This window comes from Scophthalmus maximus, chromosome 19 (assembly GCF_022379125.1).
Source record: "Scophthalmus maximus strain ysfricsl-2021 chromosome 19, ASM2237912v1, whole genome shotgun sequence".
NCBI lineage: Eukaryota > Metazoa > Chordata > Actinopteri > Pleuronectiformes > Scophthalmidae > Scophthalmus > Scophthalmus maximus.
Window position 1 is genome coordinate 17,468,905 of NC_061533.1, and position 17,330 is coordinate 17,486,234.

Here is a 17,330-nt window from a genome sequence, read left to right on the forward strand (position 1 = left end):
CGCACACACATGCGCACACACACGCCAATGGTGACTTATCAGGATAATTAGGACTAGTAATGAGATGTGGTGGGTGGAGTGCCTTTACCTCACCAATGCTGATGGCCAGTGCCCTTGAAATCCATCATGGGGATGAAGGTGGAGAGATACAGCCTGATCAGCACACAGCCAGTCACAAAGAAAACACGGCACCTTACATCGCGTTCAAAAGAAATTGACCGTTTTATCTTTTTACAGCATATAATAAAAAGGAAAAGATTAATTGCGTCCATTTCAGGGCTAAAATACAGTGATTACATAACACTTTTGTTCTGAAACCCAAATAATCTCTGGATGTTCATCACCCATATAACAGTGACCTGGTTAAATGGACGAGCACATGAAGGATTATAACTAAATACCTGTAAAGGGGGCAGATTATTTGAAGGCTCTTAACAGTAGCACAGAGAGCAACACAACCAAACGCTTAACCCACAGCAGTTTGCCCCTCATTTGACACCCAAAAAAAAAAAAAAAAAAGATTAAAATAATTGATCAATTTACTCGGGGGCCAAACTGATCAATGAGATACATTATTAAGAGAAGGCTATTGATCAGGATGGAGGCAAGCCGAGTAAAATGTTTACCGCAGCAGAGAGGCCGGGATCAATTGTGCGGCCAATGCAGTTGAATAGAGCCCCGCGTGGATCAATGTGAGATGGAGCAATAGGGCTTATGGATCTGCCCACTCTCCAATGTCCCTTTGTAGCAGGCAGAAAATGAAAGAGTAAAAGTTGGAGATACAGTAGAGATCAAGTCTGAGGTAGGACGGGCTCCGACAACTTTATTATGACAGGTTGCAGCCGTTGTTCAGTTTTATTTTGTATTTGGTTTTAGCCTCCAACATTACCATCTAGGGCTATTTTCATAATCGATTAATCCGTCGATTATTTTCTCGATTCATCGATGAGTTGTTTGGTTCATAAAATGTCATAAAATGGTGAAAAATGTTGATCTTGTTTTTCAAGACTCCAACACAATGTTTTGTTTGTCCACAAACCAAAGCTATTTAGTTTACTGTCATAGAGTTGCAAAGTAACTAGAAAATATTCACATTTAAGAAGCTGAAATCAGAGAAAACTGAGAAATCATAAAAACTACTTTAACCGAGTAATCCATAATCAAAATAGTTGGCGATTAATTTAGTAATTGGTTACTATTCGATTAAATGATTAACTGTTGCAGCTCTATTACCATCAATGTTGACTTCTAAAAATAAGTGTTCTAAATTACGTTACATAATGAAGCATCACAACACAATGTTTAAAGCAAGAAACAAGCCAACTGCACTATCTTTCTCCCAATGTGCCTTTTTGTGTGTTTGGTTTGATTCTGCAACAGTAAAGCTTGTGACTGCATCACCGTTAAGAAGCCAACTGTCATATCTTAACCAGTAACCAGTCTTTAGTGTAAATGCTAAACTAGATAGTAGACATTTCAAATGTATCTACACTCTCAACTGCATTGCTTTGATCGCTTTGTTTAGCGGTTTGAATTTCGTGAAAAGCACTCTATAACACCAATGTATTATTATTATTATAATGATGTGGTCATTTCAACAAAAATAAATGGAATTCTCATGACATGACAAGTTTCAGGTCACTGCAGGTCAATCTACACACCATACAAAGTGAATGGAGACCAAGACCTGCCTGGAAGGCGGGGAATCCTACTCAACTCTCTGCAGCGATTGTTCACAAATGCATGTCAAAATATGCAAACAGCAGTTTGGTGTTTTAAAAATATATTTATTTTTAAGGAGCATGGACACTTCTTGAAGTGCATGAGCTCAAATTTCTACAAATGTACATGTACATTCCTATGTGCATGTGATATGTATGCATGTGTGTATGTGTGTGTGTGTGTGTGTGTGTGTGTGTGTGTGCATGTGTGTGTAAATGTATGGGCAGTTGACTGTGGACAGGAACATTTTTAAAAAGTCAACACAGTCCACTACTCCGCCATCAGTTCAAGGAGCTATTTTCCACACAAAAGAAAGCTTTGAGGGGAGAAAAGAGAAGGGCAGAAAAAAGAAACAGATTTTAAAATGAGCTCTAAAGAAAAACGGACTCAAGGCTCCTCTCTTCCCTCCCTTCTTTTCTGGCTCCTTTCTCTGCTGCTATAGAAAGGAACAGAATGATTGTGCGGTACAATCGGAGGGGGAGGACGGGGGGGTTACTGAATAGACCTCAACGCTTTTACAGATTTCCTCTCTCCCCACCATGGAGGACATCTGACCTTTGAGGGGGAAGGATGAGGGAGAGTGGGGGAGACAGAGATAAAGAAGGAGGGGTTGTGCGAGGGGAGGGAAATCATAATGAAAAGTGGTAATTCCTTAGAGAGTGAGTGAGAAAGAAATGTCTAAGGGCCAGTAATGAGATCGTCTGACTAGCGGGTTGCTATAGCAACCACCACAGTATTACTATACACTACACTGTATGAATGAGCCAAAGACCATCTATTGTTGTCACAAGTGGATGGGTCAGAGAGAAAAAGAAAGAATATGGGAGTAAGAGATGAGGAGAAGCAATTCAGTGTGAAATGGCTGATGCATTAATGGGAGAAAATTAATATAAATTGTCAGGATATAATAACTTTTAACTGTAGAGATCATTATAATGTACTGCAAGTGTTCGTAATTTGGTCACATTTAAGGTAGAATGCAGGGGAGCTCCACCTCCTGGAAGATCCAGGTTGAAGACAGTGACGGTGGGACCAGCTTCCACAGTCCAGTGTCCGTAGTGTCTAATTGGTCGGCCAGGGATCCAGGTCGGGGGGGGGGGGGCTAAACCTGTGCAATTGTTTGGTTGGTTGGTCAGCGCAGCACTCGCCTAGCTCTGAGTTGAGCTGCAGATCTGATTACTGTGGTCTCTTTACAAAGCCTGCTTCCACCACCTGCTCCCACTCCACTCCTCCAGCCTCTGATAAACTATCATCGCTGCAGATTGAGACAAATGATCCCCCCTCTCCCTCGTAGTCCTCCTGCCCAACTGTTTGTGCATGTGTCAGTGTGTGCGTGTGTGTGTGTGTGTGCGCGTGTGTGTTGAAGAAAAAGGGGGAGAGAGATGGATAGAAGTAAGAGCTTTCAAGAGATGACTTGGCGATTACAATAAGTTGCTGAAGTGGTTTACATTTATTTATGCCTTGCTGTATGAATAAACTCTGAATAATTTGGATTCCTCAGTGAGGGTGAAAATGTTTCTCGAGGAAGACAAATCATAAGTTTACATATGAATTTTTCAGTCAGACCTGCCTTTTTGTGTCTGTACAGTGTAGCCGTGTGACACTGGCCTGTGGGTAACGAACATTTCCTTCCTCGGAGGAAGTACTGGTTCATGTGAGCCCCGGAGACAGGAGGCGGTGTGGGTCAGCGATAATCATATTGAATGGACAATGCCGCAGATAGGTGTGGGCAAGCTAACACGCATGCCTGGCTTGACAGCGAGGGTCTGCAGGAACTGGCCGTGAATACACACTCACGCTACGGGGTCAACAACTAAACAAAACAGCCAGATAAGAAGCACAGACATCCCACTTCCATTTCTGTTTTCCGCCGGTTCGTGTGGGTATCACGGAAAAAGGCACAAAGACGTGGCATTTAGAGAGAATGAGCAGTCATCGAGAACTATTCCTGTGTGTGTGTGTGTGTGTGTGTGTGTGTGTGTGTGTGTGTGTGTTATTGTTTTTATTTCCCAGCGGGGACTTTCACCTGACCACACACTCAGCAATGGGAACTTGTGTCCCAAGTGTCACCCGGAGCGGAAACTTACCGACGGGCATAGATGACTTTTTGAGGGTAAAGACTTGGCTTTAGAGTCAGGGATAGAATATGGTTTTGATGAGGGTTAGGCCTTCAATTGTGATGGTTAGGGTAAGGGGCCAAGGAAAGCATCAAGTCAATGATTGTCCCCCACAGGGATAGTGAAACAAGTATGTGTTTGTGTGTGTGAGAGAGAGAGGGAGAGAGAGACAGCGAGAGAGGGGTGGGCAGAGGGTAAAAGTCCACCGTGCTCACATGGGCCAGATGTAATATTTAAATGTCGAGCTATAATGTTTCCCTCTTGTGGGAATGATTGATTTTTTATTTGGAATGGGACTTTCATCTCCCCTCTCGACACAGACAAACTACCTTAAACATACCAGGTTGAGTCCAAAGTCACACTCACCATATATGGCAGAAATATAATCAACCACCAGTTTGTATGCAGATTGAACATTTTGAGTTTCCAATTTTCACTCCAAAAGTGAGTAACTTGAATAAGAGCCATTTGGATGATTGTTGTCAATGAGACAATATTGCAACACAAAAAAAGACTGTTTTACAGTATCACACATGGGAGGAGACAGAGAGGTCAGTGGGGAATAATGAGGGGAAGAGGAGAAAGGGTGGACCAGCCACAGACACGGTCAGATGTAACGATAATCAAACATATTTAATTCATTATGCTCCTCTTTTATATATATATATATATATATATATATATATATATATATATATATATATACATTTTACTGGATTACTGGATTACAACTATTTATGTATTAATGCGTCCATCATTTTAATGTTGCATTTGGTTAAGGTGGTGCCAATTTTAGTCACATTATGTACTGCATATAGCTTGTGTAATTCCAAGCAGATCTTAAGAGTCTTATCTTATTTTAACCTATAATAATATATCATCAATCTGAATCTGAAAATTAATCAGTAACTATAAGGATTAAATCAATGTAAAGGAATAATAAGTATATTACTTGTGTCTGATTTGTAGTGGGGAAGATGCAAAAAGCAGAAAGTATAAATATAAATGTACAATATTTTCCTCTTTTTTTTTTTTTTAAAACAGTGATCATTCATTTCTGATTTCCCCTCATACAAAATTCCCAATTATCTAGTGTTTAATCTGTAGCTTATGATGAATATGATACATGTAGTGTGGTAGCATGGTGGTACTATAAATTTGTAAAAGGTAATCTCTATTGCATTCATCTGTATTTAACAAATGGAATTAACATTTCATGTCCTTAATGTTGATTAACAATCTTCTGCTTATATTGGTTTATAATAGTTTATAGTTTATAATGCTGTAACTGTAAAGAGTCATGGTCATCTTTATATCGATAAAGTAGTACAATGGTAACATGGAACCACTTGCACCAATGTACAAAACCCCCACAACAAAGAAGGTGCCTAATGCCATCACGTTGGATTTACAATGAGTACGACCTGTCAACCATGAAAAACATTTGTGTAATTTTTCTGGAAATGATAACCAGTATATTTTTTCTGGCACCCTGCAGTATATCAGGAAGTTCATCAGTATAGCAGCAAATGCAGCCGTGAATCCACTGGCAGTTCGACATAATAGAAAATTCAAATTCTGACTTTTATTACACTAACTCCATCAGGTACGAACGGGTGCAGTCTATCTGTGTTTATTTCAAAAGGAACAGTTAGAATGTGGACAGTGGCAAAACCACGTCATCAGAAAATACTGGTAGAAGTTTGCAACGCATTTCATTTTAGTATTTGACACATTAGCTATATTGTAAATACGGACCCCAAAAGCAGTGGTAGCAAAATGTCTTCCTGGTCTTCCATCTCTCTCAAAATGCTGTGGATGCAGCACCGACTTAAAGGAGGAGGATTGTCGCACACTACTCAAGAAGGCCGGCGGTAGAACCGCGGGACAATCACGAGTCAAAAAGCTGCGAATCTTTCTAACAATCCGAGAGGATGCCCTTTGACGGAGGAGGCAAAATGCGTAAAGGGAGTGACAGAACCAGCGGAAACTTGGAGAAAACTCTGTGACGAAGTTTGGTTTTGGTCTTCCATGTTTTATGAAACAAAGGGGCCAATTGGTGAGAAACATATTCTCGAGCCCTTGCACATGTGATAAAACTCACTATTTGCTCTTAAATGTTGAATTAAAAGAGTTACCGCGGCAACCTCAGGATGTTTTGATTCCCCAAAGCAGTGAGAGGGACATAAATGCCATTTCTATCAATGCTCTTATCAGCCCTGGACCGGAGGACACAGACTGCCCTTCCTTGTCCCTGCGACTTCAGCCTCTTTTAGGAATCTGGGGCCACCGCTTGCCATTGTGCTGTCCTACAGGAAATACGGTTCAGCGCTCACTCCCAGCATTCACTGGGTTTCCTGTGTCAGGTTACCATGTCCTGTGTTTATTTTCTTTGCTTTTTATCTGTATCCACCCTATAGGATTTTTCTAACGTCCACCAAACCGCACAAAGGAGATGATGGCACTATCTCAGCGGTCGGGAGGAGGTGTCCCGCACGGACAAATGTATCTTTATCTTGTCAGGGATATACCTCTCCCAACATGAAGGACTCTGCCCTGTCGTACTGTGACTTGTCTTCTAGTGCAGCTTTAAATTCCCCAATTCCCTATCAGGTCTGCGGAAAAGAGTTTTTCCCCACCTAAACCAAAAAGGACCTCAATCAATTTCAAATTAAGCAGTTCACTCAATGGACATTGTCTTTGACAGATAAGCTTGTTACACCTTGAGAAAGGGCTAAAGGAAAGACTTTAAAACAATCTCCTCAAAGTAATTATTGCTCTGCTTAGAGTTCTTTTTCTCTCTACCCCTCTAAAACAAACAGCTTTGGAAAACTTCGCAGTGTGTGATTGATAGAGAGCATGAATGATGTATAAAGTCTATTTTGCCCAGATCGATACTGAATTTCATTAGGACACACGTCTCGGGCGCACACACCCACAGAAACACATACACGCTGCCTTTACCGAGGACACTGCAGGGTTTTCATTCCTACAAGCCCTCCATTGTATTTTCATTGATGAACATAACAGGGTGAGTGTGTGGCTGTTATCATTCCATATCAGTGCCACAAAACAAGGTGCCTTGTCTAATGCTGACTCTCACACTTCACTCTAAGTTGCACTGATATGGTTAGGCTTTTCACGTGCTCCCACAAAGAGTTCCCCTGCATGCTAAGCACTGACCTCTCAACCGAAGCAACGCAGCCCTTTTTTTCATTTACCCCTGTGAGATTCCCCCTGAGGACAGCTCACCTCTATTGTCCTTCCTCCAACTCCTCTGTATGCCCTCAGTGATGACCATGCTGCTCCTACATTCACGTCCAACATCCGCCCCGGTGACTACCATCCACCTTGACAGGAGGAGTGGAACCTGAGAGGAGGTGATGGATGTGTGTGATCATATATTGCACCGTTCGGGCTGAAGTCTTAGATATACACGTCTAAATCTTTTCTCTCCAGAAAGTGTTAAAGAAGGGAGAGACTAAACATGTATGGTGGACGGAGAGAGAGAGAAAAAAAACGGGGGTCTGGAAATCATTTCCTACTTAGTGTTTATATACACAGCAAGTGCTGGTCTTTAGATGGTGTTCAGACACAGCGCAGTGTTGTGGGACTTCATACACCCTGGCCAGACACACCAGGAACACAACTGGTGACAGATGAGGACATGCGAAATATATTCTTTTTAACTCACTCAAATAGGTTTTTGCTTTTACACAAACTGCATTTCTATGCAAAGGCTCATTTCCTCTTGGCTTATTTCGGCAATACAGGATGGATGGAAGGATATAGAAAGCAGATCAGTGAGCTCCGAAGGAGAGAAACCAAATCAGTGGCATGCTTACTCTAAAATCTGTCCACACATAAAAGTGATCCATCCAAATAACACAAATGTGCGAGCTTTGAAAAACACTCTTTTTGAAAAAATTTAAAAAATTAAAAAAAAATTGCCATCTCCTCAAATATTTGCTACACATGTGCTAAAGAGTAAATATTACCATTTGGATGGATCCACTCGCCAAAGAATATCAAACAAGTTCAGAAACAATTACAAACATACACTACAAAGCCGCACATGGCTGCACTGTACACAGCAAGCTGAGGATCTGTGAACAGACAGTGTCTGAGCATGCATCACACTCGGTGTTTAACGACAGAGGTCAATAACTGTGACCTCTGCAGGCTTGTATTTCATGGCGGGACTCGGGCAGTGGACCGTGAGTTGGTGGTGGTGGTGGTGGTAGAGGGGGGTTTGGGATGTTACCACTCAGGATCTCATCTACACGACTCCCAGAGGATGATAGGCCAGTAATGAACGGTTTTAACTTATTTTACTTTGTATGCATGTGCGTGTGTGTGTGTGTGTGTGTGTGTGTGTGTGTGTGTGTGTGTGTGTGTGTGTGTGTGTGTGTGTGTGTGCACGAGCGTGCGTGCGTGCGTGCGTTTCGTGCAACATAAGGGGTAAAATCGAACCTCTGCTCCATGTTTTCTTGTGAAATGTGAAAAACTTGTAAGGGAACATTAATGTTTAAGATCAGAGAGAATGATGCAACACTTACTGTTGACAAAAGGCAGTTCTGTATATTTCTCTCCATTTAATTAGTGAAACGGCATCATCAATCAAGTATGCCAGGGATGTGTATTTACCCAAGATATTTGTATTAATATAGCTCAGTCTATCTCTTGGTGTAGAGGTTATTCAGTATCTAATTGCTCATGCGAACGCAGCCTCACTAAATTCGAAGCTTCAAAGTAACAGCACAAAGACACAGAGGGCAGAAATGCTGTAGGAGTCAGTAGAGAGCAGGAAAATGCATCACAGGGAGAAAAAAAAAAAGGTGCCACAGCCACAAGAGTACACTTGGCTACTCTTTCCGTAATGTTCATTTGTTTCTGCCCAAGAGCAAAAGTCTTGGTCCAGATACCAGTTATTATCATATCATGTCTGTTAAGTAGATATGCATGGAGGCGACAAAGCCAGCTAGGAAAGAGAGCAGAGAGGCGTGGGTTTATACACGTATACTCCAACATCAGCTGCTCAACTTGTACTTTGTACCCCCCCTTCTTACCTCCTTGCTTTCTGGGAGTTACATTCCACGCATAAAATATGCAACCCAAAAGCCTCTGGGCCCCCTAAGAAATAAAGAGGACAGTTACCGTGGCAACCTTTAACAACAGCGGCACACAACATCCCGCTGATGGACAGCGCGCTCCAGGAAGCCGGTGCACAGGTGCTATTTTCTTTCAAAACATAAAGAGAGAAAGAAAGATCAGAAAAATTGCTAATGTTTTTAAATATTAAGAAGATTACCTTACCAAATGCTCCTTTTTTTTCAGGGGGCCATGACGATGCTATGACTTTCGCAGCTCAGATGTCTTGTGACCAGTGACCATTTGTGCCTCGTCAGGTAAATGAATCATTACTTTTCCCACCACAGACCACAATTGTTCAGATTGTTTACACAAATTAATAGTTTTGAGGGCTATACTATAAAGTTATTGTCCATTGTGCGCGCGCAAAAAATGTATACATTTGCCAGGGAATGCAATGCATACAGCAGACATTGGTTTGTCCAGGAGAAACAAAAGCAGTATTCATGTGATTTTTCAACACCTTTCAGGTAAACACATCTCTTGGCAGACAGTGAGGGGAAATGTAGCACGTCTCTAATGCGATAATAAAAGGAGATAAAAACCCTAAAAGGAAACATGTGAAAGATAAAGGGATGCAGAGGGGGAGTGGGAGTCGCGCTCGAGGGCGTGTTAATGGAATGGCGCACGGGTCCAGTTCCCACAAAACACTTGATCAGCCTAATTAAAAAGAATCTTGGCGTGATAGGTTTCGGAACAGTGGGGAGTCAGGCCACGTGCCAACTCTGCACTCACCTCCTCTCTCCCACACATTTCCAGGCGCTGCATTCAATCCAATAACAACGCAATGAATTGAAGAGGGACAGTACATTCTGGCAAATTCTCAACACGCTCCGCTTCGTGTAGCAGAAAACAGGTAAATGCATTTGAAGAACATCAGAGGCTTACAAGTCAAAGATGTACAGTATCCTCTGTAACTGACCACTGGCCCTCCTGTCGCCGTCCTCTTAAGTCTGAAGAGAACATTCAAGAGTCCGTATCCTGAGTGCTAAAGTGAGTCATCTTTGGCAACTCCTGGAAAGAAAACCAGCCTTTTGGAGCACTACTGTACATATGAATCAAACTTATGTATGTGGAGGGACTGCCAGGACTTAATGCGTTGCACATTGCTGGAGCATGCAAACACATATGTACTGTATCCTAGCACACGCACGCACGCACGCACGCACACAAACTAAGACACTACACACACTCATGCAAACAGCTACCCATGTTTGTTTAAGGTTTTATTTTTTTTCCCCTTTTTCTCCAAAATAGACACAGTGTTGCTACAACAGTAGGACACAATCTACAAAACAACCTTGCTCAGAAGAAGAGTATCATCTTACATGGGGGGGGGGGATTCTATATTTTTATTGGGTAAGAAAGTGGAAAATATTAGCAAGCATTCTGGACACCATCCTTTCCAAAAGGATAATATTTTCATTATTATAAATGATGATATATATATTTCCTTTCTCTGAAAGATTATTCTGAACAGTATGTGTTGCAGAGTTGTATTCTGGTAAATTATCTCCGACTGCAAGGCAGTCTTTTGTCATTCATTCATTAGTGAGTGATGAGTGTAGTTAACGAATTAATTCATTTTTACAGGTTTTAAATTGATATGTTCCTGCTCACTGTCCGTTTCTCCCCCCCCCCCCACCACCATAAAATCTTTAGCTGTGCAAAAAAGTTTTGCCAAACAGCTTCTGGTGAGCGGTGCATCAATGGTACACTGTCTGACCTCCATTATATGCACCCTCGCCCTGTACGATGAAATCTCCCCACACCGATGTAATTTCGATGGTAAGTGGTTACACAGCAATGTACATTGTACCTCTGCATGTCACCTTGCCTACAGCACCGCCTGTCCATTTAAAAGCCCTGTTCTTCTGCCGTGCCCCAGTGAGGAGACAGCAGAGGACAAGCAGGTAATGGGATTGCCACACCCTGTTTGGGCTCAAACGCACAGAGGCTCTCAGCTGTGGGACAGCACACAGGGATGTGTCTGGGGAGCATCACCTGGATGCTGGAATCACTCAACCTGCACCAGCTCATTGTCCGCCGCTGTCTCAATCTATGTGGCAGAGGGAAAAGAAAGGACGATGCAAAAGGAAAATGTCCCCGAAAAAAAGTGTGCATTTGTGTGTGTGTGTGTGTGTGTGTGTGTGTGTGTGTGTGTGTGTGTGTGTGTGTGTGTGTGTGTGTGTACACACTGGCACGTGTGCATTGTATACATATGCATATGCAATGTCATGGAATGGCCATTTTCCCACGTGTCAACTTTCACGATCTGCACCTTTGAGATAAAAGACAGAGCAGGAAATCTTGCTGCTTATTTTTCTGCCAGTGCTCTAATCCCTCACATTAACCATTATTCCCATTGCTCTCCTTAGTTTTCTCTTTCTATAGAACAGAGGTTCCTACTGTTCAATTTTCGGTTTCTCAAACGGCACTGAAGACCCCCTAGAATTACCTATGTTCAAAGATTAGGAGCCTATAATTCCTTTTATTGTTGAGGCTATAATGAATAACATAAGACGCTTATTTTGTGAGTATCACGACTGAAGGATGAGCATGTGCTCTGGGCGCGTTTTCTTCTTTTCCACCTTGCTTCATGCTCATCCCGATACCCCACCTTCCATACAGCGATAAATCCAACAGCTCCGTGCTGCATCCAGCATCGTTCTGCCCTCCCATCCACCTTAACTTAACAAAAAAAAAAAAAATTCCATCTTCCAAATCCCTTCATCCATGGCCTACAGGTTATCTCCCCGTACTCTAGACATAATCCTGGCCCCTCTGGCAGAGAAAGGGAGGTAGAGAGAGAAGGGGAAAGAAGAGAAAAGCCCATATAGAGACAGAAACGGAGAGCCAACAACACAGGGAGACAAAGAGGGGGAAACAGAGTCGGACAGAGAGAGAGAGAGAGAGAGAGAGAGAGAGAGAAAGAGAGAGGGGGCAACAGGGAAAAGGGACAGAGAGAGGTAAAGGCAAACGGTGAAACAATAAGTATGGAGACAAACAGCAATGCTGTTAAGTCAGTGGAGCAACAAGAAAACGTAAACATGTTCCCTTTTCCAACGCCCTTTCGTGGAGAGGGGGGGTAGACCTGTCAACGATTGTTAACACATGTGTCCAGGCTTCCTCTAGGCCGTTTACTTGGAGTCTGAAGGAGGTTCAGCAAGAAAGATTTATGGCTCCCGGGGAATAAGTGGAAGTGTGTTATTGATAAGTTGCTGAGGGGAGGCGGGGGGGGCGACCGCTGCAGTAATTAGAGGATGAACTTGCAGCCCATTGATTGGATGGAGTTCTGGACAGACACCGGGGCCACTTCATACAGTACCACAGTCACAGGGCGACCTCACCGAGGACAGGTGACCTCACCTCTGGGCTGAGAGTCTGAAGATGTGTATCATCATAGATAAGGACCCAGGTACAGCTTGATGTGTCTAGGTGTTGAGTTCGATCAACAAATGAGCCTCTACAGCTGGTGTTGCATCAGAACTCAGTGATGAGCAGCAAGGCCAGAATCTGTTTGTGCGTGTGCGTGTGTGTGTGTGTGTGTGTGTGTGTGTGCGCACATGCAGCGTGTCAGTGTGTGTGTGTGTGTCTGGGTGGAGGAGGGGAAGGGTGCTGCTTCTGTTAAAGCCTAGCATTATCCCAGCATTCACCAGTGTTTCCAGTGACCACAGGCTTGGAGGCTGGCCCAGTCCTTCTAGACACTGCTTAGCAATGGGACCCACCATTGTTTGATTTGGCTCCATATTCCAGTGTTTTCAGCGTTGCCTAAAAGAGGAGGGGTCAGCTGAAGCAGCGAAGAAGTCTGGACTGAAAGCGGGAGGATAAAATGAGACTACTTCTTCCCATTTCCCAGCTTTCCTAGAACTTGGGGGGACAGATGCATGAGTGGAGTTCAAGTTCTGTTTCTTTCATTCGTTGTAAAGTCCCCCATTTGGAACCAAAAGTAATTCTCAGCTTGTTTCTATTGGCAGTTGCATCAGATAGGATTACTTCACAAGATGTCTAAGATGGTGATAGGTATCTTTAATCAAGGCAAAGTATGTTAAATGCATTCCTGTTATCAAATCAAGTCCCCACATGTGGACTTCTGCGTGCTCGATTATCCTGTGTCTTTTTGATTGCAATGTATGCATGAATGTGTCACCCAGCATGTTTAAAGACTTGTTCTAATTATTTATCCATTCTATAGTTTAGGAACATCTTCTGCATTGCTGATAGTGTCAAAACAAGACTCACTAAAACTTATTTTTAGCCTTTTCTGAAATACTTGCACTGTACTTACTCCTCATATAGTATATGTTATGCATAGAGGAAGTGCTAGAGTGCTCGGTGTGAGCAGTTCATCGTAATGAACACTGAGGAACTTCCACAACACAAACCTACCTGAATCCCTTTGTCCCCCAGAGTCAACATTTTAACAGTGCAGAGCTCCCATGCGTAGCCAGGAGCTGGCCTGGAAATCTGAATCCCTCCATCTCATTAATAGTAGATGCCCTCTATCCAGGGTTGGAGATGCCTGAATAATCCTCTCTTGGGTTTTTATCATTCAAATGTATTCCACCCAACGAGACACCTGTTCTGCAACTTGGGTCTCCATGACTTCGCCGTGTGCTTTCCCTCCTGCAGCACCATGGGGAATGTTTTCCGCTCTCACTGAAAGGACCCAGAGAAGAGGCAAACTAAGGACACCTAAACATGCTTATGCCATTACATCTTCCTCCATCACAACCTGGAAGCAATCAGCATTCTGTACAGCAGAGCAACTTCTGCAGGACAAAACCCAAATGAATCCACTCTGACTTTAAAATAGATTTTCACTAACGGCAGCAACTAGAGTGTACTCCTCTTCCTCTAACCAAACAAACTACACCCCCCACTCTCCGTAACTCCCTCTCGCATCACGCATCCGCCTTACCCTCCTCTCCTGCCCAGGTGAGTGTTGTTCGAGCTGCAGCAGCAGTGGAATTACACAGGCAAGACGAAGAAAGCGGACAATTATCTTCAATATCTGTCAGACACATGACAGCAACAGCACGCACCCCCCCACCCCACACACCACCACCCAACCAACCCACCCACCAACACACCAAACACACACACGCTGACAAGCCAAAGGAAAGTACAAAGAATGGGGGTGTGCTGCTCTTTTGATTGTTCAGAGGCATAGAAATTGTCTCTCTCTCTCCCTCTCCTTCCCCCTCTTTCTCAGTTCCTTTTTCTGCTCATTACCCACCACATTTGCATGCAGGCTGCCAAAGAGCAGACAACGATGGGGAGGGAAATAAAATAAAAGGATTAGAACAATGGTAATCACTTGTGCCGTGCGTGTGTGCGTGTGTGTGTGTTCGTGTGTGTGTGTGTGTGTGTGTGTGTGTGTGTGTGTGTGCGTGTGTGTGTGTGAAAGAAAAGAGCGACAGAAACTAAAGTACAGAAAGAGCACCTCAAAAAAGCATTTTGAAGAACAGAAAAGACTATGAGAAGCTGCAGGTGTAATTAAAATCAGGGGTCAACCCCTCTTTTTGTGTCGACACAACTCTAACACGCATCATTTTCTCTAATTCAGGAAATTAGGAAAATTGCACATTAGATCTACGGTTTTCGGTCCGAACATTGAATTGTGCACGCGTGAATGATTAAACACGTGTAGCTAACCTTTCAATTTTTATTTTTTTATTTATGAAAGTGAGAGTACAGTAAAAAGTTTACAGTTTGAACCAAGCATAATTACGGAAGAATTTCTTCTGGGCTTCCCAGCACATTGCCAAGAAAGTGGACTGAGTTATAATTTCCAACTTTTCAGTATGTCCTTCGGGCCTTTACCTTCCAGAGTTGCCAACTTATGCCCTCTGGGTAGAAAGACTCTGTAACTGACATGAGCTCAAGCATGCAGACACGACCTAATAGAGCTGGGCCATATCAGTAGGGCTGGAGGGATGGTAAGGACTCGCCATATCGCAGCCCTGGGTGAGACCTGCAGGGAAAGACTCGTTCAGAACAGGGAAGGTCGATGAAAGACCCCCATGAGCCACAGAATGGATTATGTCTCCTTCCCTCTCAGCGCACTGATAACCACATCAGCTTCGAGGACCCCCTCAGGGCCAGTGCAGGTGGGGCTAGCTATCTCTCTCACTTACAATCATGAATCCTTGATGCATTAACTGTGTTTCAGATGCATGTGAATGTAAAGCAGTCTGAGCTAGGAGAAGAAGATGGAGATAAAGGGTGGAACGTGTTACTACGGAGGGATTGGAGGGAAGAAACAGGACACCAATCAGCAGAAGTACAGCAAAGCTCAGGAACACTAACCTTTGAAGGACTAGCAGTTTGAGAGAGGAGGGAGTGGGGATGTGCGATAATAGCACACACTTGATCACGCCATTACCTCGAATTAGGGATAATTAGCCTTGGTAAACTGGGCACGAAACACGCCTATGATGTTGGGCCCAGAAGGCATGCTGTGGTACCTTTTACAGCCCGGTGGCTGATTTTGGGCAAACGCAACTGCTGCTCACAGCACGGCGAGGAAGCGATAAAGAGAGTGGGCCCGGCTGGCTGGTAGCAAACTGGGAGCAATTATCAAAGAGAGCTTATAATCAAACATCCGAATCGCAAACACGGACTATAAAAACCCCTTTGGCTCACATCCAGGAGTCGTTTTATCCAATTAGGTAAATGGTTGTAATGTGGGGGGATTGAGGAGGGGATGGAGCTGAGGCAATAAGCGTATGGAGCTCAACAATTGAACACCACAGATTATTTTTGTCAATACTTTTGTCTTCTTGTTGCTTTCAGATGAAATAGCTCAAGAATCAGGCAACTGAAAAAACTGTGTTTGTCAGGTGCAAATTTTTGTCACGTCAAATCTGGCTGCAGCTGTTGGACGGCAACAGTAGTTTTTGGCAGTGTTTTCCCATTCCAAATACCATTCACTGTATCGGTATTTAATTACCAAATGTTACAACAAAGGGAGAAGTAAATCAATGCTCCTAGATGGTTTCAGATAAAAGGTTTGGCTTTGGACAAAACCGGATTATGTCTGGTCAAGACCTGCTAACCGGCGAGCAGATGTTGGATGATCCCAGTAGCCACATGATCTGGAGCCAAATTTAGTCTCCTTGAACGTTGTGTGTACATACAAATCACCATCAACCATAAAACAGCTGAGTGGGGACTGGGAGGTAAACCAGTGACTTGAGCTCTCATTTTAAAAGGTCGTGGTGGTTTTGATGTACCACAACCCTTGTCATTCCCTTTAAAGATCAGTATTTAAACACTGATTGCGACAGCTCTCACTTTAAAGAGCTCTCGCCTCACTTACCTCTCTCAGTGCGAGTTAATTGGGAGCAGGATTGTTCTGTGGTGATGAAATCCAGATACAACCCAGTGTGTGCGTGTGTGTGCGTGCGTGTGCGTGTGCGTGTGCGCGTGTGTGTGTGTGTGTGTGTGTGTGTGTGTGTGTGTGTGTGTGTGTGTGTGTGTGTGTGTGTGTGTGTGTGTGTGTGTGTGTGTGTGTGTGTGTGTGTGTGTGTGTGTGTGTGTGTGTGTGTGCGTGCAACAGCTCCCTACCTCTACCACACCAGAGAGGAATGTACCAGGCAGGGTAAAGAAAGGAAAGATGCTGAACACGTGGCCTTCAGAGCTCCCGAAACCTGAAAGTCACATTCCACATCGTCTTGACACTTCATAGGCTACTGAACGATCCGGGGTTCCCCTTCTGTGAGTGACAAGCTTTGCACTCGGGGCTGTTGCCATGCACTTGTTAACCCTGCTCCTCTTCCCTTCTGCCATTCAAGGAACAGCTCACACTGCAGCAAAACTATGTTAAGAGCAATGCAAATAGCAATATCAGACACCACGAGCAAGAGCTGGAAATTTATGGCAGAAAACACAGCTGACTGGCTGACATCATGAGACGAGTGTGGGGAACTGATTTGTTTCAGGCTCATTTTAACAATATAATAACAATAAAAGGATAATTTGTTTAAAATAAAAATGAGCCATGTATTTGCACTACAGATACAGAACTCATACACCCCCCCACAATATATGATCAAATACGTGGCCATAAATAACATTAAACAAAATACAATCAGCCAAAGGTAAATATGATACATATGATACTGACAGGTTTCTGTTACATATCACCGAAACCGCTGATCACGCATGAGAGTGAGATGTAACCAGTAACCCAGGGATAAAAATAAACTGGGAAACAGACACCTAAACACAGGTGAGAAGAAACCAGAGGGAGAGAGAGAGAGAGAGAGCATAAAGGTATGTCTGTATATGCGTTCTTTTTTTTCTTTTGTGTACGTAAGTGTATGTGTGTGTCTA

At 43.4% G+C, this 17,330-nt stretch overlaps 1 protein-coding gene across 8 annotated transcripts in view; it reads right to left on the reverse strand.

The window, feature by feature from the left end:
• LOC118314520 overlaps window positions 1–17,330 on the reverse strand; it is a 206,912-nt gene that overhangs the window by 142,771 nt on the left and 46,811 nt on the right. For 5 of the 8 annotated variants that reach the window (XR_007030191.1, XR_007030193.1, XR_007030192.1 and 2 more), the window contains exon 4: window positions 7,092–7,209. The exons of the other annotated variants lie outside the window; for them this stretch is intronic. Coding sequence is in view for 1 of the 5 variants with exons in the window: in XM_047329322.1 (XP_047185278.1) it covers window positions 7,092–7,166 (75 nt within the window). In the remaining 4 variants the exon portion in view is untranslated. The remainder of the gene's footprint in view (window positions 1–7,091; window positions 7,210–17,330) is intronic. 8 annotated transcript variants of the gene reach the window in all.